Source organism: Carassius auratus, chromosome 50 (genome assembly GCF_003368295.1).
Source record: "Carassius auratus strain Wakin chromosome 50, ASM336829v1, whole genome shotgun sequence".
In the NCBI taxonomy this organism is placed as follows: domain Eukaryota; kingdom Metazoa; phylum Chordata; class Actinopteri; order Cypriniformes; family Cyprinidae; genus Carassius; species Carassius auratus.
This window is the reverse complement of record NC_039292.1, coordinates 19,562,396-19,589,666: the sequence shown is the minus strand read 5'-3', so window position 1 is coordinate 19,589,666 and position 27,271 is coordinate 19,562,396. Positions and strand designations below refer to the sequence as shown.

General features: G+C 39.5%; 1 protein-coding gene and 1 pseudogene across 5 annotated transcripts in view; both read right to left on the bottom strand.

The window, feature by feature from the left end:
* The window catches only part of LOC113067282 (protocadherin gamma-A2-like), a 93,837-nt gene extending 76,715 nt beyond the window's left edge, over positions 1-17,122 (bottom strand). Inside the window, exons 1-2 of one of the 5 annotated variants that reach the window (XM_026239649.1) lie at positions 6,925-7,131; positions 756-3,167 (exon numbers count right to left, since the gene is read on the bottom strand). In XM_026239649.1, the coding sequence (XP_026095434.1) occupies positions 756-3,155 (2,400 nt within the window). In that variant the 5' untranslated portion in view covers positions 3,156-3,167; positions 6,925-7,131. Of the gene's footprint in view, positions 1-755; positions 3,168-4,512; positions 7,132-8,249; positions 10,987-11,628; positions 14,343-14,579 lie in introns of those variants that run through there. The other 4 variants (XM_026239636.1, XM_026239645.1, XM_026239652.1 and 1 more) reach the window with 4 other exon arrangements.
* Positions 17,123-17,601: 479 nt separating this feature from the next.
* Positions 17,602-27,026, bottom strand: LOC113066496 (protocadherin beta-15-like; annotated as a pseudogene).
* Positions 27,027-27,271: the final 245 nt, after the last annotated feature.

The following is a 27,271-nucleotide window of genomic DNA, read 5'->3' as shown; positions in this document are numbered from 1 at the left end:
CGAATATAATACTTTTAAATTCTAAACATATTGAGAGACTGAAAGGACGCAAAAGTTCTAGAAGATGTTCTCTAACGAACGGAGATAAGGAAAATAGGCAGAAGAACCCAAGACTGACCGTTTCAGCACCACGGCCAGTTACCATGACTGAATAGAGTTCTGCTGGTCTTCACAAGCATATATAAAATATCTTCAAAACAGTCTTTAAATTGTGGATTTAAAAATGGTAAAATATGGATTAAGTCGGATAAACCCACTTAACATTAGAGTATAAATATTGTTATTTTAACCGTTTCTGAAGACCGGAAATGGGTTTAAAGCAGCAACACGAGATTCTTCATATTATTTAACGACCGATAAAATATTTTTAGAATCATGTAACTATTGTACATACACCTCGAATAATTTGGGCAAGTTACATAAAGGAAGTTGAAGTATGCATACTTGACCAAGAAAAACTCCTTCAAACTTGAAATGAAACAAATATTTAATTAAAGCACTAAAGTAAAACCAGTGTAACAAAATAAATACAAAAGTGGAAGAAAATCCATATTTTTTACCTGTAACATTAACACGCGAAAATAAATGGCAGGGACATCAAACTAAAGCTACGATTCCATCATGAAAACAACAGCCTAATTGTGTGAATAGCAACTTGCTCCTTATTTTAGGTAAAATGAACGATTTGAACGCTTTTGCTGTAAAAAAAGAAAAAAAAGGAAGCTGCTACGCAGTCTGTGAAATACAAAACTCACCTGATCCTCAAATTCTTCATTGATCACGTTTCCTCTCTGCGCATACGTGAGTGTCTGTGTCCCGCTGCTGTCCAGACTAATGATGCTCTCACTGCAAGGTCTGCCGCATTTCAGATCACTCTTTCTGGAGTCAGTGGTTCTGCAAACCTCATAATTGTACACGTGCTGTAAAGTTCCTGTGCCCCCCACATCTGCGTAAAGAGGCGGATAATACGGAATAACTGGAAGATTCGCTCCTGATTTGTAAAACATCCGCTCGCGTCTCCATCTGTAGCATTTGACTGACAGTATGGCGATGATAGACACGATAAAGAGAAACGAAACTACAGCCAAGGCCAAGACCAGATAGAAAGTCAGATTGTCGTTGTAGTCCTTGTCGTGCGTAAAGTCAGTGAACTCCGAGAGCACTTCAGGGAAGCTGTCCGCCACCGCCACGTTAACATTGACTGTAGCTGATCGAGAGGGCTGTCCGTTGTCCTCCACTACAACAGTGAGTCTTTGTTTCACAGCATCTTTATCTGTCACTTGGCGTACAGTTCTTATTTCTCCATTCTGTAAGCCCACTTCAAACAGCGCCCTGTCTGTGGCTTTCTGCAGTTTATATGAGAGCCAGGCATTCTGTCCAGAGTCCACATCAACAGCCACCACTTTAGTCACCAGATAACCCACATCTGCCGACCGAGGCACTATTTCAGCCACCACAGAAGCGCCAGACTGCACCGGATACAGAACCTGAGGCGCGTTGTCATTCTGGTCCTGAATCATTATTTTCACGCTCACGTTGCTGCTGAGAGGAGGATTTCCTCCGTCTTGCGCCTTTACGCGGAACTGGAAATCTTTGATCTGCTCGTAATCGAAAGATCGTACTGCATGTATGACTCCACTATCAGCACTAACGGACACTAACGAGGACACCGGCACTCCGTTAACCGACGAGTCCTCCAGTATATAAGACACACGGGCATTCTGGTTAAAATCTGCGTCTCTTGCTCTGACTGTGAATATGGAAAGACCCGGTGTGTTGTTTTCTTGAACAGAGGCCTCATATGAGCTCTTGTCAAAGACAGGCGCGTTATCATTCACATCTGATATCTGTAAGGAGAGAGTGACGCTGCTGGAGAGAGAGGGCACGCCCTCATCCGCGCACGTCACACTGATGTTATACTCAGACTCGCGCTCTCGGTCTAAATCATCATCTGTGACTAAACTGAAGAAATTGGCATTTGCGGACTTCAAAGTAAATGGAATGTTCTCATTAACTGAACACTGAACTTTCCCATTTTCTCCCGAATCAAGATCCTGAACATTTATCATCGTAACCACCGTCTCAGACGCGGAATTTTCAGCTATCACGTTTGTTTTGGACATAATATTGATCACTGGCTTATTATCATTTATATCAATTACATCAACTATGATTTTACACGAATCAGTCAGACCACCATGATCACTAGCTTGAACACTTATCTCGTAATTGCGGGCTTTTTCAAAGTCTATTATTCCGACCACTGTAACTTGGCCACTATCTTGATTGATGCCAAATAACTGTCTGGCATCACCCTGTCTGTTTGCAATAGAATACTCTATTTTACTATTTAAACCCTCATCTGCGTCAGTTGCGCTCACTTGTGACACTACAGTGTCTTTTGACGCATTCTCTGTTACAGTGGCTTTATAAACTGACTGCAAGAAAACAGGAGCATTGTCATTTGAGTCTAAAACTGTAACGTGTATCTCTATACTGCCAGACAACTGAGGATCTCCCCCATCAATGGCTGTGAGCACTAATTTTATATCATGCTGTTTTTCACGGTCTAAAGGCTTTTTTAGAATCATTTCAACATTTTTCCCGTCTCCTGGTTGGTTTTTAAACATAAGATTAAAATTATCAGTAGGTTTTAGCGTATAGCTTTGAAGGCCGTTGATTCCCACATCGAGATCTATAGCAGGCTCTAACATAAATTTAGATCCTAAAATAACTGATTCACTGATTTTAAAAATAATCGTACTCTTTTCAAAACTGGGAGTGTTGTCATTAATATCTGTTATTTCAATTGTAACGCTAAAAAATTCCATCGGGTTTTCAAGAATAATCTGTAAATGTAGCGCGCAAGGCGTTGTCTGTCCGCACAGCGCCTCTCGGTCTGTTCTCTCTTTGATAAGGAGGACTCCTCTTTCTTTATTCAGCTCGATGTATTCAGCACTGTCTCCTGTATAAATACGCGCTTTACCCGAGTTCAGTCTCTTTAAATCTAAACCCAAATCCTGCGCTATGTTCCCGACTAAAGAGCCTTTCGCCATTTCCTCAGGAATGGAGTAACTGACCTGCCCGAGAGCTGAACTGAGAGAGAGAAACCAAATAAACAGCAGTACTTGCCGCGCCATTGTTCTGTCCGACATTTTGCAGAAGACCACGGAAGGACAAAAGGAAATAAATAAATCCAAAAAGCTGGAGGAAATCGTGTATAAATCCAAAGTAACTAGAGCTAGCAAAAAGTTTGTATGTCAAAGAAAAGGATACTTAATACAGTATCTCCGTTATTTGTCTTCTCTCTTCCTCTCAGACTGTGCGCTCAGCTTCTGTCTCTCTCTAATAATATGGAGATGATGGGGGTGGAACTGCAGCAGATCTGCTCTCTAAACTCACATATTGACCAACAGCGGCACTATGAGTCCAGTCTGATGAACTACAGAAATTACCAAATAGACGCATTTATTTTTCTACACTACGAGATGTGTTTTAGAATTATTCCCCCTGTAAAAATAATTAAAACACAGCGATTGCCAATCAACATATAATTATAAAAAATAGTAGAAAATAAATGAAAAAAAAACGAGTTATGATTGCATAATTTCCTTTAAACAAATGATACATGTCACAATATGTAAACAAACAAATAAATAAAACACAATGATAAGGTCTAGATATTGAAGTAGCGCAAACTTAGGTCCGACCTTGACTGAACAGTAGAAATAAACTTAAAATATATGAATATGGACGAATATCATACTTTTAAATTCTAAACATATTGAGAGACTGAAAGGACGCAAAAGTTCTAGAAGATGTTCTCTAACGAACGGAGATAAGGAAAATAGGCAGAAGAACCCAAGACTGACCGTTTCAGCACCACGGCCAGTTACCATGACTGAATAGAGTTCTGCTGGTCTTCACAAGCATATATAAAATATCTTCAAAACAGTCTTTAAATTGTGGATTTAAAAATGGTAAAATATGGATTAAGTCGGATAAACCCACTTAACATTAGAGTATAAATATTGTTATTTTAACCGTTTCTGAAGACCGGAAATGGGTTTAAAGCAGCAACACGAGATTCTTCATATTATTTAACAACCGATAAAATATTTTTAGAATCATGTAACTATTGTACATACACCTCGAATAATTTGGGCACGTTACATGAAGGAAGTTGAAGTATGCATACTTGACCAAGAAAAACTCCTTCAAACTTGAAATGAAACAAATATTTAATTAAAGCACTAAAGTGAAACCAGTGTAACAATAAATACAAAAGTGGAAGAAAATCCATATTTTTGTTATCTGTAACATTAACACGCGAAAATAAATAGCAGGGACATCAAACTAAAGCTACGATTCCATCATAAAAACAACAGCCTAATTGTGTGAATAGCAACTTGCTCCTTATTTTAGGTAAAATGAACGATTTGAACGCTTTTGCTGAAAAAAAAAGAAAAAAAAAGGGAAGCTGCTACGCAGTCTGTGAAATACAAAACTCACCTGATCCTCAAATTCTTCATTGATCACTTTTCCTCTCTGCGCATACGTGAGTGTCTGTGTCCCGCTGCTGTCCAGACTAATGATGCTCTCACTGCAAGGTCTGCCGTATTTCAGATCACTCTTTCTGGAGTCAGTGGTTCTGCAAACCTCATAATTGTACACGTGCTGTAAAGTTCCTGTGCCCCCTACGTCTGCGTAAAGAGGCGGATAATACGGAATAACTGGAAGATTCGCTCCTGATTTGTAAAACATCCGCTCGCGTCTCCATCTGTAGCATTTGACTGACAGTATGGCGATGATAGACACGATAAAGAGAAACGAAACTACAGCCAAGGCCAAGACCAGATAGAAAGTCAGGTTTTCGTTGTAGTCCTTGTCGTGCGTGAAGTCAGTGAACTCCGAGAGCACTTCAGGGAAGCTGTCCGCCACCGCCACGTTAACATTGACTGTAGCTGATCGAGAGGGCTGTCCGTTGTCCTCCACTACAACAGTGAGTCTTTGTTTCACAGCATCTTTATCTGTCACTTGGCGTACAGTTCTTATTTCTCCATTCTGTAAGCCCACTTCAAACAGAGCCCTGTCTGTGGCTTTCTGCAGTTTATATGAGAGCCAGGCATTCTGTCCAGAGTCCACATCAACAGCCACCACTTTAGTCACCAGATAACCCACATCTGCCGAACGAGGCACTATTTCAGCCACCACAGAAGCGCCAGACTGGACCGGATACAGAACCTGAGGCGCGTTGTCATTCTGGTCCTGAATCATTATTTTCACGCTCACGTTACTGCTGAGAGGAGGAGAGCCTCCGTCCTGCGCCTTTACGCGGAACTTGAAATCTTTGATCTGTTCGTAATCGAAAGATCGTACTGCATGTATGACTCCACTATCAGCACTAACGGACACTAACGAGGACACCGGCACTCCGTTAACCGACGAGTCCTCCAGTATATAAGACACACGGGCATTCTGGTTAAAATCTGCGTCTCTGGCTCTGACTGTGAATATGGAAAGACCCGGTGTGTTGTTTTCTTGAACAGAGGCCTCATATGAGCTCTTGTCAAAGACAGGCGCGTTATCATTCACATCTGATATCTTTAAGGAGAGAGTGACGCTGCTGGAGAGAGAGGGCACGCCCTCATCCGCGCACGTCACACTGATGTTATACTCAGACTCGCGCTCTCGGTCTAAATCACCATCTGTGACTAAACTGAAGAAATTGGCATTTGTCGACCTTAAGGTGAAAGGGATATTCTCATTAACTGAACACTGAACTTTCCCATTTTCTCCCGAATCAAGATCCTGAACATTTATCATCGTAACCACCGTCTCAGACGCGGAATTTTCAGCTATCACGTTTGTTTTGGACATAATATTGATCACTGGCTTATTATCATTGATGTCAATTACATCAACTATGATTTTACACGAATCAGTCAGACCACCATGATCACTAGCTTGAACATTTATCTCGTAATTGCGAGCTTTCTCAAAGTCTATTATTCCGACCACTGTAACTTGGCCACTATCTTGATTGATGCCAAATAACTGTCTGGCATCACCCTGTCTGTTTGCAATAGAATACTCTATTTTACCATTTACACCCTCATCTGCGTCAGTTGCGCTCACCTGTGACACTACAGTGTCTTTTGACGCATTCTCTGTCACAGTGGCTTTATAAACTGACTGCAAGAAAACAGGAGCATTGTCGTTTACGTCTAAAACTGTAATTTGTATTTCTATACTGCCAGACAACTGCGGATCTCCTCCATCAATGGCTGTGAGCACTAATTTTATATCATGCTGTTTTTCACGGTCTAAAGGCTTTTTTAGAATCATTTCGACGTTTTTCCCGTCTCCTGGTTGGTTTTTAAACATAAGATTAAAATTATCAGTAGGTTTTAGCGTATAGCTTTGAAGGCCGTTGATTCCCACATCGAGATCTATAGCAGGCTCTAACATAAATTTAGATCCTGAAACAGCTGATTCACTGATTTTAAAAACAATCATTCCCTTTTCAAAACTGGGAGTGTTGTCATTAATATCTGTTATTTCAATTGTAACGCTAAAAAATTCCATCGGGCTTTCGAGAATAATCTGTAAATGTAGCGCGCAAGGCGTTGTCTGTCTGCACAGCGCCTCTCGGTCTATTCTCTCTTTGATAAGGAGGACTCCTCTTTCTTTATTCAGCTCGATGTATTCAGCGCTGTCTCCTGTGTAAATACGAGCTTTACCCGAGTTCAATCTCTTTAAATCTAAACCCAAATCCTGCGCTATGTTCCCGACTAAAGAGCCTTTCGCCATTTCCTCAGGAATGGAGTAACTGACCTGCCCGAGAGCTGAACTGAGAGAGAGAAACCAAATAAACAGCAGTACTTGCCGCGCCATTGTTCTGTCCGACATTTTGCAGAAGACCACGGAATGAAGATTCAAGCAGAAAACAAACAATTCAATCCAAGAAGCTGGATAAAATGATGTATATATCCCAGGTGACAACTAACACATGTACATGTGATTTCAGAAATAAGTATTATAAATACAGTATCTCCGTTATTTGTCTTCTCTCTTCCTCTCAGACTGTGCGCTCAGCTTCTGTCTCTCTCTAATAATATGGAGATGATGGGGGTGGAACTGCAGCATATTTGCTCTCTAAACTCACATATTGACCAACAGCGGCACTATGAGTCCAGTCTGATGAACTACAGAAATGTCCAAATACACAGTGTTATTTGTTTTTCTAAGCTACGATATATGTTTTCGAATTATTCCACATTGTAAAAAATAGTTAAAATACAGCCGTTTCGATTGTCAATCATCATACCATTATCTAAAAATAAGTTATGATTGCAGGATTTCCTTTAAACAAATTATAACAGTAATAAATAAATAAATAAATAAATAAATAAATATAAAACTACATAAATAAATGAGCTAAGATATTGAATTAGCACAAACTTAGATGTGCCCTTAACTGAACAGTAGACAGAAACATGAAATACATAACACTGAATGAATGCGATCCTTCTAAATTCTAAACACATTGAGAGACTGGAAAGACGCAAAAGTTCTAAGATATGCTCTGACGAACGGATGAAAGGGGGGGGGGGGGAATTAGACAGAAGAATCCAAGACTGAACCTTTTAGCACCATGGCCAGTTACTGCGATTGTATTTGAGTTCTGCTGGTGTTCACAAGCATATTTGAAAGTTCTTCAAAACAGTCTAAAAATCGCACTGCCGATTTATAAACTGCAAAATATGTATATAGCATAATAATAATAATAATAATAATAATAATAATAATAATAATAAAAACAGTAGAAAGATTATTTCTGGAATTTTTGAGACAGAAAAGTGTCCAAAACAAGCTATGCGAGATTCTCCAGATTATTTTAATACCGATAAAATAATTTTACAATTATATAACTATTTTATATTTATCTCACACACAATCTTACATTAAAGCCCTAATGCTAAAACCAACGTAACAAAATAAATACAGAAGGAGAAAACCCACATCAGATCCGTGACATTAACACAAGACAATAAATAACAGGGGAATACTTCAAACAACAGCAACTATGCCGTCATGAAAACAACAGCCTAATTATGTGAGTAGCAACTTGCTTGTTATTTTATGCAAAACTGGAAGCACTTAGGATGCATGTATGTATGGTTAGAATGCTTTTTCAGTCAAAAATTTTGTAAACTGCTACAAAAACTGAAAATAAAAATTCTCACCTGCTCATCAAATTGTTCATTGATCACGTTTCCTCTCTGCGCATACGTGAGTGTCTGTGTCCCGCTGCTGTCCAGACTAATGATGCTCTCACTGCAAGGTCTGCCGTATTTCAGATCACTCTTTCTGGAGTCAGTGGTTCTGCAAACCTCATAATTGTACACGTGCTGTAAAGTTCCTGTGCCCCCTACGTCTGCGTAAAGAGGCGGATAATACGGAATAACTGGAAGATTCGCTCCTGATTTGTAAAACATCCGCTCGCGTCTCCATCTGTAGCATTTGACTGACAGTATGGCGAAGATAGACACGATAAAGAGAAACGAAACTACAGCCAAGGCCAAGACCAGATAGAAAGTCAGATTGTCGTTGTAGTCCTTGTCGTGCGTGAAGTCAGTGAACTCCGAGAGCACTTCAGGGAAGCTGTCCGCCACCGCCACGTTAACATTGACTGTAGCTGATCGAGAGGGCTGTCCGTTGTCCTCCACTACAACAGTGAGTCTTTGTTTCACAGAATCTTTATCTGTCACTTGGCGTACAGTTCTTATTTCTCCATTCTGTAAGCCCACTTCAAACAGAGCCCTGTCTGTGGCTTTCTGCAGTTTATATGAGAGCCAGGCATTCTGTCCAGAGTCCACATCAACAGCCACCACTTTAGTCACCAGATAACCCACATCTGCCGAACGAGGCACTATTTCAGCCACCACAGAAGCGCCAGACTGCACCGGATACAGAACCTGAGGCGCGTTGTCATTCTGGTCCTGAATCATTATTTTCACGCTCACGTTGCTGCTGAGAGGAGGAGAGCCTCCGTCTTGCGCTTTTACGCGGAACTGGAAATCTTTGATCTGTTCGTAATCGAAAGATCGTACTGCATGTATGACTCCACTATCAGCACTAACGGACACTAAAGAGGACACCGGCACTCCGTTTACCGACGAGTCCTCCAGTATATAAGACACACGGGCATTCTGGTTAAAATCTGCGTCTCTTGCTCTGACTGTGAATATGGAAAGACCCGGAGTATTGTTTTCTTGAACAGAGGCCTCATATGAGCTCTTGACAAAGACAGGCGCGTTATCATTCACATCTGATATCTGTAAGGAGAGAGTGACGCTGCTGGAGAGAGAGGGCACGCCCTCATCCGCGCACGTCACACTGATGTTATACTCAGACTCGCGCTCTCGGTCTAAATCACCATCTGTGACTAAACTGAAGAACCCATCGGGCGAAGATTGAATGACGAATGGAACATTTTCATTTAGGTGACAATTAACTTTGCCACTTTCACTCGAGTCTACGTCTTGAATATTTAGTATTGCTAAAACAGTGCCAGTTTTTGAGTCCTCTGATATCTGGCTTGATTTTGAAATAATATTAATAATGGGACTATTATCGTTTGTGTCAGTAACGTCAACAATTATTTTACACGAATCAGTATGACCGCCTTCATCTCGTGCCTGAACATCAATCTGATAATACTTACTTAGTTCATAATCTATGCCCCCAATAAGTTTTACAAGACCAGATTCAGGGTCTACTTCAAAAATATTTTCCGCTTTGTCCGCTGTACTTGAAATGGAGAACGATATTCTACCATTTGAACCCTGGTCAGCATCAGAAGCACTAACTGTAGTTAAAACTGTGCCTTTTGGCGAATTTTCAGCTATGCTAGCCTTGTATACGGATTGTGAACACACAGGGACGTTATCATTTGCATCTAAAACTGTAATATGTATCTTCATTGTACCAGACATTTGGGGTTCGCCTCCGTCGAATGCTGTTAAAAGTAAAGAGATATGATCTTTTTTCTCTCGATCTAAGGGCGTTTGGAGAACCATTTCGACGGCTTTATTTCCATCGGGGAGATTCTGAAACTTTAAAACAAAATTATCTGTCGGCTCTAAAGAATAACTCTGCATACCATTTCGACCGACGTCATGATCTATAGCCCTCTCCAGTATAAATCTGGCACCTGATGAAGACAATTCATTAATTTCAAATCTCATCTCAGCCTTACTAAACATTGGTGCATTGTCATTTATATCTGTGACCTCAACTGTAACGCGGTACAACTGCATTGGATTTTCGAGAATAATCTGGAAATGTAGCGCGCAAGGCGTTGTCTGTCCGCACAGCGCCTCTCGGTCTATTCTCTCTTTGATAAGGAGGACTCCTCTTTCTTTATTCAGCTCGATGTATTCAGCGCTGTCTCCTGTGTAAATACGCGCTTTACCAGATTTCAGTCTCTTTAAATCTAAACCCAAATCCTGCACTATGTTTCCGACTAAAGAGCCTTTCGCCATTTCTTCAGGAATGGAGTAACTGACCTGCCCGAGAGCTGAACTGAGAGAGAAAAACCAAATAAACAGCAGTACTTGCCGCGCCATTGTTCTGTCAGACATTTTGCAGAAGACCAAGGAAGAGAAGATTATGGCAGAAAACAAATTAATCCAAAAATCTGGAGTAAATTATGAAAATATCCAAAGTGAAAAGTGGTGATAAAAAGTCTGTAAATCCTAAAAATTATGATTAATTCATTATCTCCGGGATCTCCCTTCTTTCTCCTTCTCAGCCTGTGCTCACCGCTTCTGTCTCTCTCTAATAATATGGAGATGATGGGGGTGGAACTGCAGCAGATCTGCTCTCTAAACTCACATATTGACCAACAGCGGCACTAAGAGTCCAGTCTGATGAACTACAGAAATTAATACACATATATAGGTACTTTTTATTCTTATTAAGACATCTGGCGTTCAAAACGCTACAAATTAAACAACATAAAATAAAAACATTTCAGAAGTCTAAAAGATACATCATATAAAAATATATTAACTATTTACACTATAAATATATTACATAATATACATTTGGATTGCAATGGTTGTATCCTAGAGATTAAATTGGTTAGTCTTAAAAATGTTGTGTATTCATAATCATTTTTTTTTTTTTTTAGTATAGAGGAAAAACATTCACGAATACAAATTACAAAATAATGTGTTTAAAACGTAAGCAACATGAGAAAACAATACTTTAAGGAAGAAATACTGGATGCAAAACAAAGAGTCACAAAGAGTAACTAAAATATCCCATTGACAGCATTTCAGCACCATGGTCAGCGAATCAAGACATATTTTCTACGCAATGGTTTCAAAAAATTAATATATGACATAAATCATATGATAACTATCTTAATAACAAAGGACAGAATGAGATGTAGTTTCAATTTGTTAGGAATTACCTTACTTGGTAAATTAATTAACTTTTTTTTTTTTTTTTTTTTTTTTTTTTTACACAGAAATACACAAAAGCATCGGTTGACGAAAGATAGGGAAAAAAGAAGAAAGAAGTTTAACATGTAACAAAATATACAATAAATCTCACCTGATCATCGAAATCTTGATTGTTTTTTTCTCTTTGCGCATACGTGAGTGTCTGTGTCCCGCTGCTGTCCAGACTAATGATGCTCTCACTGCAAGGTCTGCCGTATTTCAGATCACTCTTTCTGGAGTCAGTGGTTCTGCAAACCTCATAATTGTACACGTGCTGTAAAGTTCCTGTGCCCCCTACGTCTGCGTAAAGAGGCGGATAATACGGAATAACTGGAAGATTCGCTCCTGATTTGTAAAACATCCGCTCGCGTCTCCATCTGTAGCATTTGACTGACAGTATGGCGATGATAGACACGATACAGAGAAACGAAACTACAGCCAAGGCCAAGACCAGATAGAAAGTCAGGTTTTCGTTGTAGTCCTTGTCGTGCGTGAAGTCGGTGAACTCCGAGAGCACTTCAGGGAAGCTGTCCGCCACCGCCACGTTAACATTGACTGTAGCTGATCGAGAGGGCTGTCCGTTGTCCTCCACTACAACAGTAAGTCTTTGTTTCACAGCATCTTTATCTGTCACTTGGCGAACAGTTCTTATTTCTCCATTCTGTAAGCCCACTTCAAACAGCGCCCTGTCTGTGGCTTTCTGCAGTTTATATGAGAGCCAGGCATTCTGTCCAGAGTCCACATCAACAGCCACCACTTTAGTCACCAGATAACCCACATCTGCCGAACGAGGCACTATTTCAGCCACCACAGAAGCGCCAGACTGGACCGGATACAGAACCTGAGGCGCGTTGTCATTCTGGTCCTGAATCATTATTTTCATGCTCACGTTACTGCTGAGAGGAGGATTTCCTCCGTCCTGCGCTTTTACAACAAAACTAAGCTGCTTAATTTGCTCATAATCAAATGAACGAACAGCGTGTATTATGCCATTCTCGGAGTTTATGGACAGGTAAGAGGAAATCGGCACTCCACCAATTTGAGTATGTTCTAAAAAATAGGACAATCTTGAATTCTGATTCCAGTCTAAATCTCTCGCAGTTACACTACATATCGACGGCCCTGGTTCGTTATTTTCAAGTATGTGTGCTGAATAGCTATTTCGATCGAAAACTGGCGCGTTATCATTGATGTCAGAAACCTTAAGGCGTAGTGTTGTTGAGCTGGAGAGTGCAGGTGAACCTGAATCGGTCGCAATCACTGTTATGTTATATTCTGACTGAGTTTCCCGGTCAAGAAAGGCATCTGTGATCAAATTATAATAGTTCGAGAGGGTCGATTTGATACTGAACGGGAAGTTTTTATCAATAGAACACATAACCTGTCCATTTCTTCCTGAGTCTGCGTCTTTTACATGAATTATTGCAATAGTAGTACTTGGAGGCGAATCTTCTGATATAGGGCTCGAGAGAGACATCACGTTTATCGCAGGTGCATTATCATTAATGTCAGTTACATCAATTATGAGTTTACTTGTGCTTGTCAGACCGCCTTGGTCTTTAGCTTTAACTCTTATTTCAAACCGCTTATCTTTCTCAAAATCAACATCACCTATAACAGTTATCTGACCTGTATTCCCGTCAATGTTAAAAATGTCTTTAAATTGTTCTTTTATATCAGAAAACGAATAAAGTATTTGTCCGTTTGTACCACTATCTGCATCCGTCGCATTTACAGTGATTAGAGGAGTACCTTTTTCAGAATTTTCCGTCACAGATGCCCTATAGACTGTCTGGTTAAAAACAGGTGCATTGTCATTCGCATCTAAAACAGTAATCTCTATATTAACAGAGCCAGACCTCTGCGGGCTTCCGCCATCTACAGCGATCAGCTTCAGGGATAGATGAGGATGTTCTTCCCGGTCTAACGCTTTGTCAAGAACCATCTCAACGTATTTACTGCCGTCTGGGTTTGAGTTTTGTTTAAGAACAAAATAATCATTTCGTGAGAGAATATAATTTTGCAAAGAATTCAGTTCTACGTCAGAGTCATACGCCCTTTCTAAAGCAAAACCCGAACCAAGAGCTGCCGATTCACTAATTTCAAAACTGATTTTATTATTTTCAAACACCGGAGAATTATCATTAACATCGGTGATTTCGACAGTAACCTGATGCAACTCCATTGGGTTCTCTAGAATTATCTCGAAGCTAAAGCTGCATGGCGTGACGTCGCCGCAAAGCTGTTCTCGGTCTATTCTCTCACTCACGACTAGAAGTCCTTTGTCTGTTCTGAGCTCTGCATACCGAGTGCTTTCTCCGGTCACGATACGCGCTCGACCCGTAAGAAGCCTTTTCAAATTGAGCCCTAGATCTTGTGCTACATTACCAATAAGCGAGCCTTTACTCATTTCTTCGGGGATTGAGTAGCGAATTTGAGAGATGGCAAAAGGAATGTAGCACGAGATGAAAAACAATACTTGCCACTGCGGTTGGAAGACAACACGCCATCGAGCGCATCCATTTTTATAAAAATCCTTAACAGCCATACTGCTTTTCCAATATGATAGATGAATATTCCAAGGCAGGATTACAAAAACGTTTTGTATTCGTTAGGAAGAAGAAAAAAGGGCAGAGAAATCACCCTCTCACCAACCCGTGAAGAATGAAAGAGAGGTGTACTGCGTCAAAGTGCGCACTGATGGGGTGGGTCCATGGTTTACTGTGAGACAAGCCTACTGCACTTAAAGTATTTCATTGACCAACAGCGGCCCTTAGAGTCTAAAATAAGCATTAACCGAACGCATACATTTCAAAAGAGAAAATAAAATGATGCTAAGAAAAATTCATACAAATCGATAGCAGCGCTGAGGAGGTGCTGAAATATATACAAGTTCCACGCAGACATGTAACGATACATGAGTAAAATGTGACAGGTCCTTGCAACATGAAAAACAACGTTGAATGAATTCATGCAAAGTTTCAAAGCTTATCACATTACCATATTATATTAACCGAGTACACAACAACAACAACAGTAATAATAATAATAATAATATCTCACCTCTACCGGAGAATCTAATTCATCCAGCATGTTTTTCTCGCTGGGAGGGCGCTGCACTGTCAGTGTAGAATTGGAATCCACTATCAACACGTTCTGACTTGCAGGTCTGACAAACTTACAGTCACTCCTTCTTGAATCGGTCGTTCTGTAAACCTCATAATTATAGGCGTGCTGCAGAGTTCCTGTGCCAACAGTGTCCGCGTAACGTGGTGGATAATACGGAATAACTGGAAGATTGGACTTGTAATAAAGGCGAGATTGCCTCCACCTGTAGATTTTAACAGATATTATGACGACCAAACATGTTATGAAAAGAAATGAGACTGCGGTCAAGGCCAAGACGAGATAAAAAGTCAGGTTATTGTTATATTCCTTGTCTTGCGTGAAGTCAGTGAACTCCGAGAGCACTTCAGGGAAGCTGTCCGCCACCGCCACGTTAACATTGACTGTAGCTGATCGAGAGGGCTGTCCGTTGTCCTCCACTACAACAGTGAGTCTTTGTTTCACAGCATCTTTATCTGTCACTTGGCGTACCGTTCTTATTTCTCCATTCTGTAAGCCCACTTCAAACAGCGCCCTGTCTGTGGCTTTCTGCAGTTTATATGAGAGCCAGGCATTCTGTCCAGAGTCCACATCAACAGCCACCACTTTAGTCACCAGATAACCCACATCTGCCGAACGAGGCACTATTTCAGCCACCACAGAAGCGCCAGACTGGACCGGATACAGAACCTGAGGCGCGTTGTCGTTTTGATCTTGGATGAAAATGTTCACTGTTACGTTGCTACAAAGCGGAGGAGAGCCGCCATCCTGTGCTATAAATGTTATTTTAATGTTTTTGATCTGTTCATAATCAAAAGCTCGCACTGCGTGCACAACTCCGCTCTCTGCGTTAACGGAAACATACGTTCCTACAGGAGAACCGCCAAAGTCATTTTCTTCCAGAATGTAAGATATACGTGCATTCTGATTTTCGTCCGGGTCACGAGCTCTGATCGTTAGAACAGAAACACCAGGTGAATTATTCTCTAGCAAGTATGAATTATAAACACTCTGCTGAAAAACTGGGGCATTATCATTAACATCAGTCACTTTCAAATTAAAAGTTTTTCTGCTTGTTAAAGGAGGCTTTCCGGAATCAGTGGCGATGACAGTGATGTTATACTCTGACAACTTCTCACGATCTAAGATAGCATTTATTACTAAAGAATAATAATTTCTTATAGTCGATTTTATTGTAAAATCTTCAGATCCTTCGATAAAACAACTGACCTTGCCATTATCATCAGTGTCGGAGTCCTTAACATTTATTATTGCAACTGTGGTCTCAGGTGAAGCATTTTCAGATACTGTGCTCGAGAAAGACATTGTATTGATGACAGGTGCATTGTCGTTTACATCAATGACCTCAAGCGCAATTTTACTTGAATCAGTTAACCCACCCTGATCCCTAGCCTCGACTGTAAGTTCAAATTTAGTATCTTTTTCATGATCAATTTCTCCAGCAACAGAAACAATGCCAGTGTCGCTGTCGATATTGAATAACTGAGAGGCGGTTCCTTTTTGTTTGTAGAAATTGTATGTTATTCGCCCATTTAAACCAGCGTCTGCATCTGTGGCACTAACTGTAGTAATATAAGTGCCCTTTGGTGCATTTTCCATCACAGATGCCCTATAGACGGTCTGGTTAAACACGGGTGCGTTGTCATTCACGTCTAGAACAGTAATCTCTATATTAACAGAGCCAGACCTCTGCGGGTTTCCGCCATCTACAGCGATCAGCTTTAGAGATAAATGAGGATGCTCCTCCCAGTCTAACGCTTTCTGTAAAACCATTTCCGCGTATTTACTGCCGTCTGGATTTGAGTGTTGCTTTAAAATAAAATTATTGTTTGGCGATAAAATGTAATTCTGCAGTGAGTTCACGCCTACGTCGTGGTCATCTGCGCTTTCCAATAAAAAACGTGATCCCAGCGTTGCAGACTCGCTAATTTCGAATTTTAATTCTTTGTTCTGAAAGGATGGCGCGTGATCATTTTCATCCAATATTTCAATAGTAACTGGGTGTAGTTCCATTGGGTTCTCTAGAATGATCTCGAAGCTAAAGCTGCATGGTGTGACGTCGCCGCAAAGATGTTCTCGGTCTATTCTCTCACTCACGACTAGAAGCCCTTTGTCTGTTTTAAGCTCAGCGTACTGGGTGCTTTCTCCGGTCACGATACGCGCTCGACCCGTTCGAAGCCTTTTCAAATCAAGCCCCAGATCTTGTGCTACATTACCTATGAGTGAGCCTTTCTTCATCTCCTCCAGAATCGAATATCGTATCTGTCCTCTTGCAGTGTAAATATAAAATGAAGAAAACATCGATAATAGCCACAGAATTTTCCATTGCCAAGACCGATGAACCATCTGAACCATAATCACAAGGTTAACAAATTGTAAATCCAATAAGTAAAAAAATTGAGATGTAATCCAAGATGTTTTGAGGAAATTTATTGCAAACCTTAGAGCAACCCTGAATAAAAATGTGGATGCAGCCTTGCTCTCATTAGCCAGAATGCAAGAAAATGGGAAGGGATGAAGACTCTGAATGACGAAGCACACCATAAAATGTTTTACTGATCAACAGCGGCCCTTGCTGTTCAAAGTGAGCCAAAGCAAAGGACGATATATGTGATGTACTGTATTACCAATTTAATGATATCCTTTGTACTAATCTCTCTCTCTCTCTCTCTCTCTCTCTCTCTCTCTCTCTCTCTCTATATATATATATATATATATATATATATATATATTCATAATAGGAAGGATGAGAATGATTTGATCGAGGCTATAATTTTCAGCACCATGGACAGCGGCACTACACAGGCCGTTTAAATGTAACTTTTAGCTATAATTGACTGTGATTGACGGAGATATGATTGATGATACAAATGAGATTGCCTCCATCTGTAGATTTTAACAGATAGTATGACAACTAAAAACATTATAAAAATAAATGCGACTGCAGCCAAGGCCAAGACTAGATAATAGCCAGATTATCATTGTATTCCTTGTGCGGAAAGTCACTGAACTCCGTCAAAACTTCAGGGAAGCTCTCCGCCACTGCTACGTTAACATTGACTGTAGCTAATTGAGAGGACTGTCTGTTGTCCTCCACTATAACAGTAAGTCTTTGTTTCACAGCATCATATGAGAGCCTGGCATTCTTGCCAGAGTCCACATCAACAGTTACCACTTTAGTTACCTGATAACCCACATCTGCCGAACGAGGCACTATTTCAGCCACCACAGAAGTGCCAGACTGGACCGGATACAGAACCTGAGGCGCGTTGTCACACTGGTCTTGAAACGTTAATGATAACTGTTGATAACTTTTGAACCAAGAGGTGGAGACCCTCCATCTTGCACTCACAAATGTATATTAAAATCTTTCATCTGTTCGTAATCAAATGATCGCACCGTGTGGATATTCCTCTGTCTGCATTAACACAGAAACATTTACATCTGTATCTATCAGATAATATGCCATACGCACATTTTGTCCTGCATCAGGGTCTGTTGCTTTAGGAGTCAGCAGAGAAACACCGGGAGATTTATATATACATTTTATATCCATGCTGAATTAAGGCTTGATTATTGTTGCTAATATCAGTAATATCTAAAGAAACAGTAATTTTACTAAATAATGAGGGGCTACCATCATCAACGCAACTAACATTAGGTTAAAACTGGAAACTTTTTCTCAGTCTAGTGGTACATCGATGACAAAAGTACAGTAAGTGGACCTGTCCATTTTTACCAGTCTAAATCCTGGATGCTTATTAAAGCTACAACTTTGCCTGGTGGAGAATCTTCTTGTATTTGACCAGAAAAAAAAAAAAAAAAAAGATGTCATTGTTATAACTGGGCTGTTGTCATTAATATCTACAACACCTATAACTAATTAACTGGCACCTGCGAACCCACCTGGGTCTTTTGCTTGAAGGTTTATTTCATAATTTTGAATTGATTCAAAATCTAGATTTCCTATTAAAATGTAAAATTTTGTATGCAGCTCTTTTGCTCATATTGTCTCCCTGGGCAACAGCACCTCCCACAGTCAATAAGCACCACAACAGCATTACTGGACTGTCCAGCACAAGGGAAGAAAGACGGTGAGCTACACTCTCAGAAATAAGGTACAAAAGCAGTCATTGGGGTGTAACCTTTTCAAAAAATACACCTTTGTATTTAATTTATGCATATTAATACCTTATGCCCCAGTGACACACACTTGTCACACACACTTGTCACACATTCACTTGTCACACACGCACACACGCGCACACACACACGCGCACACACACACACACACACACACACACACACACACTCACTTAGTAAAAAAATAAATATTGTTAGTCCATGGTGTCAAATGCATTAACTAATGTAACCTTATTTAAGTTGTATTATTGTGCCATTATGTGGTTTTGGATATTGTAGTTGATTTGGACATGTAGATACCACTGCTGTGCAGATGCATAAAACATGAGCAGCACTAAAGCTGCTGCATAGTCATACATATTATGTGTGATGAGACTCCAATATTCAGACTGACTGTGTGTGTCCCATGAGGCCTGATAGATTTTAATGCTTTAAAATAGGCCAGAGTCCAGCCTTAAAGCATAGTGACACACTGCTGTGGCAGGAGAGGAGAGCCAGAGACCTATATAGGGCACACACACACACACGCACACACACACACACACGCACACACGCACACACACACACACACACACACACACACACACACACACACACACGCACGCACGCACGCGCACGCACGCACGCACGCACGCACACACACACACACACACACACACACTCCTGCAGTAAGATGATGCAGTGTCTCTGCCACAGTTTAAGTGAACAACCACAAGATGGAGCACAGCACATAGTGTATGATAACATTCAGTTACTGAACTGAACTGATCATGATTAAACAGTTCATCAGTAAAATCGTGTAGCAGAGGTGGAGACATGAAAATTTAAATTACAAACAGAGAGAAAGAGAGAGAAAGCAATTATGCATGAAAGTCTAAAAAGTATTCTGTGAATTGACAACTGTATTTTACATAACAAAAGTAGTTATACAATTTAAAATGTAAACATTTTCTTACCTTAAAGGTGATTGATTAGTTTCCAATCATTAGGATGGACAGCAGGTCGTGGAAGGAAGAAAAGAGAAAAGAAAGTTTAAAATGCACTTTGTTTGTAGCACTTACACTTTACACATTAGTAATACTGATGCTTTCATTGGCATCACCATTAATAATAAATAAATAAATAAATAAAAAATAAATAAATAAAAATAAATCAAAGCCACACTAGATGGCAAAGATAAATAAGAGAGAGAGAGAGAGAGAGAGAGAGCGCAGGGGGAAAACATCACAGACCAAAGTGCACATAAAATGGGTTTTAAAAACAGCTTAAAACACACTGACAACTATGAGGTACCAACAGAAAGAATGGTGTCATCATGATCTCCATCTTAACAGTGCTCACTGAGCAACACAGGAGTGTGGAGACACATATTTCTGCCTCTGTCCTTAAAATCTCTACAATAGCTGTTCATGAACCCATCTCTGCTGTCTGTGCAAATCCACTAATATGACAATCGGATTATATAACAAAGCAAAACTGGATTTCATATGGTCTGTGTATGTTATAATATTTTGCTGTTCATTTTCTCTTCCTCATACACACAGAACCATTCTCACGTGTGCAGCAGTGTACAGCAGTGTACAGCAGAAGTAGGCCTGCCCAAAAGAAATTAAGCACACATGGGTGAATATTTAAAAAAGCACACAGTCACTGTCTGGGAAACATACAGCATTCTGTGGATACAGGTATGAATTACAGATTTATTTCCATAGCATATAACTATGTGGATATATTCCATATAATTGTTTTTCAGGGTTATAAATTCATAACTTTCACTCTTAACTTTAAGCAGTATATTAACCATCACTAGATCTGATCCTAATTGAATCCATACTAATGTCAAAAGAAAATTCCTAAATGAAGCTCAGCATGACAATTAGGTGAAATAATTTGGAAATTCAGACAATCTCTCTCTCTCTCTCTCTCTCTCTCTCTCTCTCTCTCTCTATCTATCTATCTATCTCTCTCTTATAATAATGTATGCTCATATTTTTCCAGTCATTTATGGTCCAGTTAAATACATTATGTGTTATACATTGCAGATGAGCTCATTGCACAAATGTACAAACATATGGCTGCTCAGAGAGAACATTACTGTCCATTTTGACTGTATATTTAATCATACAGACCCAGTGGAAACCAATACACAATTTACACGTGACAAGACAAAATCATCCTTTATCCCATGTAAGAAGCTCAAGTCATGAGTCTGGAGATTCAAAGTTATGGTTAGATATTTGGGAATGACTAAAACAGTCATAAACTTCACATTTTTAGGCTCATCTGTAAATTTAATAACTATTTCATGGCAATATATCTTATTGACAAATGTAATTTAAATGTTAAATGAAGAACAACACAAAGCACCATCATTAGATCTTTCACACTATTCTTAACTCTAACATATGGACTACTTTTAACCTGGGGTTTACTGAAACTGAAAGCAAGTATGACCAGTGTATCTTTATACTAGAATAAAGACATCCTTCAGATTTGAACTTGAAGGTAACAGGTCACATTACAGTCTTATGCTACCTGTATTGAAAGATAAGCATATGCAAAAACATCCTGACATCACACTGCTTATTTTAAGAGACAACTTATCTGAGCAAAGACAACATAAAATCTCTGATTAAAAATGTCAGAGACATCGGAAAACCAGGAAGATTGTGGAATGTTACATGGACTACACTATTATTTCCCATTCGAGAGAACCTCAGATTGTGCCCCTTTAGATAAACTAATTTTACAACATAACTTCTTTCCAAGAACTTAAAATCATTAAAGGACATAATGCGCATAAACAGCACTACTCAGGGTAACTGTTAAAATATCCAAAGTGTCTATATAGACACCTCCAGAGGCTGTAATATAATAACTAAATACGTAGAGGTTAATATCTATTGGTATAAAATTAATCTCTGTAAAAATAAAACATGCACACATGTACGTTATACAATGGTTCATAAGGAATATTTATTATTTGAATTTTAAGTTCAGAAGTGCACATTCAAGACTGAATTTTACAATAACATAAGAAAGGAAACAACATTAAACAACAGCTTATGTATAACTGGAACATAAACTGAACATGAACATAACTGTTCAGAACATAAAGATCAAGAGTACAGAAAAAGAACTGAAGATGAAATCATAAATGTGATTAACAGAAATAGAAGAGTGCTCATATGAAAGAAAGTAAAAAGTTGAAATACTACTGATTACTAAATAAAGTGAATAAATCCTTTCAAGCCACACACACACACACACACGTTATATATATATATATATATATATATATATATATATATATATATATATATATATATATATATTGTATGTGTATATATATATATATATATATATATATATATATATATATATATATATATATATATATATATATATATATATATATATATATATATATATATATGTAAAACAAATTATCTCACATGCAAATTTAAAGCAGAATAGAACATACAACATTATATTGAGGGATTATAATAATTAACATTTTTCATTTATTTGATTAAAGGCTTTTCTGTCCTATTTGTTGCTAAGGATTTTGTATGAATGTCAGCGTCAAACCATCTGGGTTAGAGTTTTATTTAGCACTAAGACCTTTGCACGTGTGGCACTGTGGCCACCCACATGCGACGAGCATGTCCAAACCAATGAAGTAAAAACCAAATCTCAAGTGTCCTTTCCATGAGCCTGTGGTTAAGAATGAATTATTTCGATCATCTTTCTGCAGAGTATTGATGTGACTCACATCAGAGTAGCCAGGTGCTCTGTAGGTAGTAGGAAAAACTGGTAAGTTTGCAGTTGAATGGTACATGTATCGGTATCTACAGAATCTCATTTAGACCATGGCAATGATGAGCACAAGGAAAAGACTTGACATGTCTGCCAGAGCCATTATTAAATATAAAGTAAGGTCACTGTGTCCATGTGATTTATCTGTGCCATGTGCAAAGACCTCATCGATGATAGGCAAGCCATTTTCTATCATAATATTGATAGTTGCAGTTGCAGACAAAAAAACAATACCATTATTGCTAACAGAGATTATCAAGGTTGGTTAGATTTTGTCATCTTCTGCAAACGACCTTAGTGTCCTCATTTCCCCACAGTGCAGTCCAATGGAGAACAAATTAGGCTGTGAGGCTTTAACAGTTCTATAGGACAGCTATGCATTATGCCCTGCGTCTGCATCGTTCGCAACCACTTTGGTGACCAAATAACCTGCAGGAGCAGCTCAAGGCACAATGTCAAGTGCAAAGTATCAATCAAACTAAAGTGGGTAAAGGATAGCTGGAACATTGTTATTCTGATCTGCAATAAAAATCTGGACAGTGCATGTGCTAGTGAACTATGGCCTGCCTTCATCACGTGCCATAACTTCAACATGGAAGTGAGTGGATGTTTCGTAAGCAAAGGGGAATATCTCAGTTTCTGCATTGATGGAAAGATGAGAGGCTGCATCTTCTGAAAGAGAACACAGGATTCTAACATTCTGCCCTTCATCTGCATCATCAGCTCTGACCCTTAATATCCAGGGCTCTCCGAGCCTTATTCTCTACAAATTTGATGCTGCAGTCATGATGCTGGAGTTGTCATTCTCATCCGCTATGAAGACACTAACGGTCAAGTTACTTTTTAGTGGAGGAGAAACGTTGTCTCTGGCTAACACAAGCACTTTGAAACCTTTCGTTCATAATCAAACAACCTCACGGATCAACACGAAGGATCTCACAAGCAACGCAAATTCATTGGAATGCTTCAGATATTAATCAAAAAATTAAATGCAACAACAAAACAATTTAAATGTACAATTTAAATTCAGAAAAATCGAGATAAGTATACTATGTCAGGCCATCAGCTTCTGTCAACGATTTTCTGCAACAAGAGGAACTTGAAGCCCTGTGTATGACTTCATAAACAGGGTGGAGAGATGTGTACTGAGACACATATTGTTTTGCAGGTGAAGAGCGACACTATGAGTTGAAATAAGAAACTGCATGACATTCTTATCAGACAGAATTAAGTCTTAAAACATAAAAAGAACGAATGTTGTATTTAGCAAGTTATTTTATTGTTAAGTAACGGTGTAGCAAAATTAAAGCCAGCAGCAACATTCTCTTAAGTGCTAGAAAGAAAGAAGACCACAGTATGTATGTTATTCAAAATCAATCAATCCATTAAACAAAGATGGAGGAATAGAGAGCTACACAAGAAAAATACGCAAACCAGTAGAAAATGGCAGTGCATCACCATGGACAGCAACACAGAAAACATGCCACTTCAAAACAGATTAAAATTACGTGTAGAATATTAACATTAAGGGAATGCTACTCACATATGAACTTACTTCTCATTATAAACTAACTGCACAGAAAGGCAATACATAAATAGAAAAGTAAAACTGCTTAAACGGTAATATGTTATCGCAGACAATTACATATGGCAAACTGGTTTAAGGACAAATATACTGACTGATGAAATGTTTTAATGAGCTTGACAAAAGCATTTGTCAAAAGAATGAGACATAAAAAAGCAGTCAACTGAAAACAATTATTAAACTTAAATTAAATCCACCAAATATTTTAAAAATAAATACTCTAGTCCTACCTGAAACGAATCGCTGTTTGCTGCACCAAGCCCTTCGAGATCATCCACAGCGGACTGAGTCTTTTTCAGAGTCAGGTCAGCAGTCAGCGTGCCCTCATTATAAGATCTGATGAACTTGAAGTCACTAGTGCGCGATCCCGTGGTCAGGTATGCGTCATAATTGTAAGTGCTGCGGAGAGTTCCCGCGCCCTCCACCTCTGCGTAATTTGGAGGAAGATACGCGCTGGGAATGGCTACAGCTCCATCAAACAAAAGTCTGGGCTTTCTCCTGCGACAAAACCTCACGGCCAGGATGATGACGATGAAGGTCAGGAAGAAAGTGGAAACGGACACCAGCGCGATGATCAAATAAAACGTCAGTTTTGAGCTGCTCTCGTCACGAGACATGTCTTTCAGTTCTGGAACTTCAGCCAAGTTGTCTGATATAAGTAAATACAATGCGCACGTGGCTGAGAGAGAGGGCTGTCCGTTATCTCTCACGGACACAACGAGGTTATGTTTCATACTGTCAGATTCAGAAATGTCCCGCTGCGTCCTGATCTCTCCATTGTGGACACCGATAGTGAAAAGTCCCGGATCGGTCGCTTTAATAATGTGATACGAGAGCCACGCGTTCTGACCAGAATCCGCGTCCACAGCGATCACCTTGGAGACCAGGGAGCGCGCCTGAGCAGCTTTGGGTACCATCTCTGTCATGAAGGAGTTTCCTTCCGGAGAGGGGTATAATATCTGAGGGGAGTTGTCATTCTCATCCGTTATGAAGACACTCACGGTCACGTTACTGCTTAGAGGTGGAGAACCGTTGTCTCTGGCTAACACAAGCACTTTGAAACTTTTTAACTGTTCGTAATCAAACGATCTCACGGCATGAATGACCCCGGTGTCTCCGTTAATAGATAGAAAGGAGGACGCTGATGCCCCATTCACATCAGAGGAAAACAGAGAATAAACTACAGTGCCATTCTGTCTCCAGTCCGGGTCTGTAGCTGATACTGAACAAATAGAGGAACCCGGTTTGTTATTTTCTTGCAGATGAGCTCTGTAATTCTGTTCCTGAAATACTGGTGGATTATCATTCACGTCAGCTACAGTTAAGTCAATATTCTTAGTAGAAGATAAAGGCAGAGAGCCCTCATCAGTAGCAATAATTGTGATATTATAATCAGAGAGCAGCTCTCGGTCTAATTCACCTGTGGTCACCAGAGAATAGTAATTTTTGATTGAAGGTACGAGTTTAAATGGGACGTTTTGCTGAATGGAGCATCGTACCTGTCCGTTATTCTCAGAGTCTCTGTCCTGCACATTAATGATGCCAACCTCTGTACCGGGTAACACATTCTCAGGAACGGGACTGTTAAGAGAATTAATTCCTATTATAGGTGCGTTATCATTAATATCAACGATCTCTATTACTACTCTGGAATAACTAGCTAACCCTTGACCATCTTTAGCTTGAATGGGAAGTTCGATTGTAATCTCCTCTTCATAATCAATCGTTCCTGTTAGCTTAATCACACCAGATACAGAATCGAGGAAAAACAATTGCAGGACCTTTTGAGACAAATGACCAAATGCATAGGTCACTTCTCCATTTTGTCCCTCGTCAGCATCAGTAGCACTCACTGTCACCACTACAGTATCTACAGGAGAATTTTCAGGCAGACTGACTTTATAGATGGCCTGACTAAATACTGGAGCATTATCATTAGCATCCAGCACAGTGACGTGTATGGCTACAGTACCTGATCTCGGTGGAGTCCCGCCGTCTACTGCAGTGAGAATTAATGTTAGCTCTTTCTGCTTCTCACGATCCAACTCTTTATAAAGCTCAAGCTCGCCATATTTTCTTTCATTTTCCCTGGTTAGTATATTAAGAAGAAAGTGTTCATTGTTTTGAAGTGTATATGACTGCACTGCATTCATACCAATATCCGCATCATAAGCCTCATCTAATAAGTAACGAGAGCCTTTAAGTGCCGATTCCCGTATTTCGAATTTAACAATTTCTTTAAAATGTGGTGAATTGTCATTTATGTCCTCAATATGGAGAATGAAGCGATGCAACTCTAAAGGATTTCCCAGCACGAGGTCCTGTTTTATAACACACGATGATTTCGTTCCACAAATATCGTCTCTGTCGATTCTCTCCGCTGCGATCAGTTCTCCAGTATTCAGATTAATGTCACAGTATCGTTTTTTACTACTGTCATTATCAACGCGAGCCTTACGATATGACAGTCTGTTCACATCGAGTCCGAGATCCTTTGCTATATTTCCAATCACAGATCCGCGTTTCATCTCCTCTGGGAAAGAATAACTCACGTCTCCATAAGCGGTGTGCGCCATCAGCACGAAGAACAAAAGGCCATACATCTCAGCAGCAACGCGAGACCTTTGAAATGCTTCAGTTATTAAGCACAAATTCAATCCAATAACAAAACAATAAAAATATACAAGGCGACAAATGTAAAACTAATTTCAGAAAAATCGATAGGTGCACACTATTATCAGGAAATCCGTCGCTGTCGACGATTTTCTACAACAACAGGAGCTTGAAGCCCTACGTATGACATCATAAACAGGGTGGAGAAATGTGTACTGAGACACACATTGTTTTGCAGGTGAACAGCGACACGATGAGTTAAAATAAGAAACTGCATGACTTTAATATCAGACAGAATTGAGTGTTAAAACACAAAGAACGCGTGTTGTATTAATATTATTATTATTATAATTATTATTATTATTATTATTATTATTTATGTGTAGCAAAATTAAAGCCAGCAGCAATATTATTATAAATGCAAGAGCTAAAGAAGACCTCAGTATGTTATTCAAAATGTATCAAACAA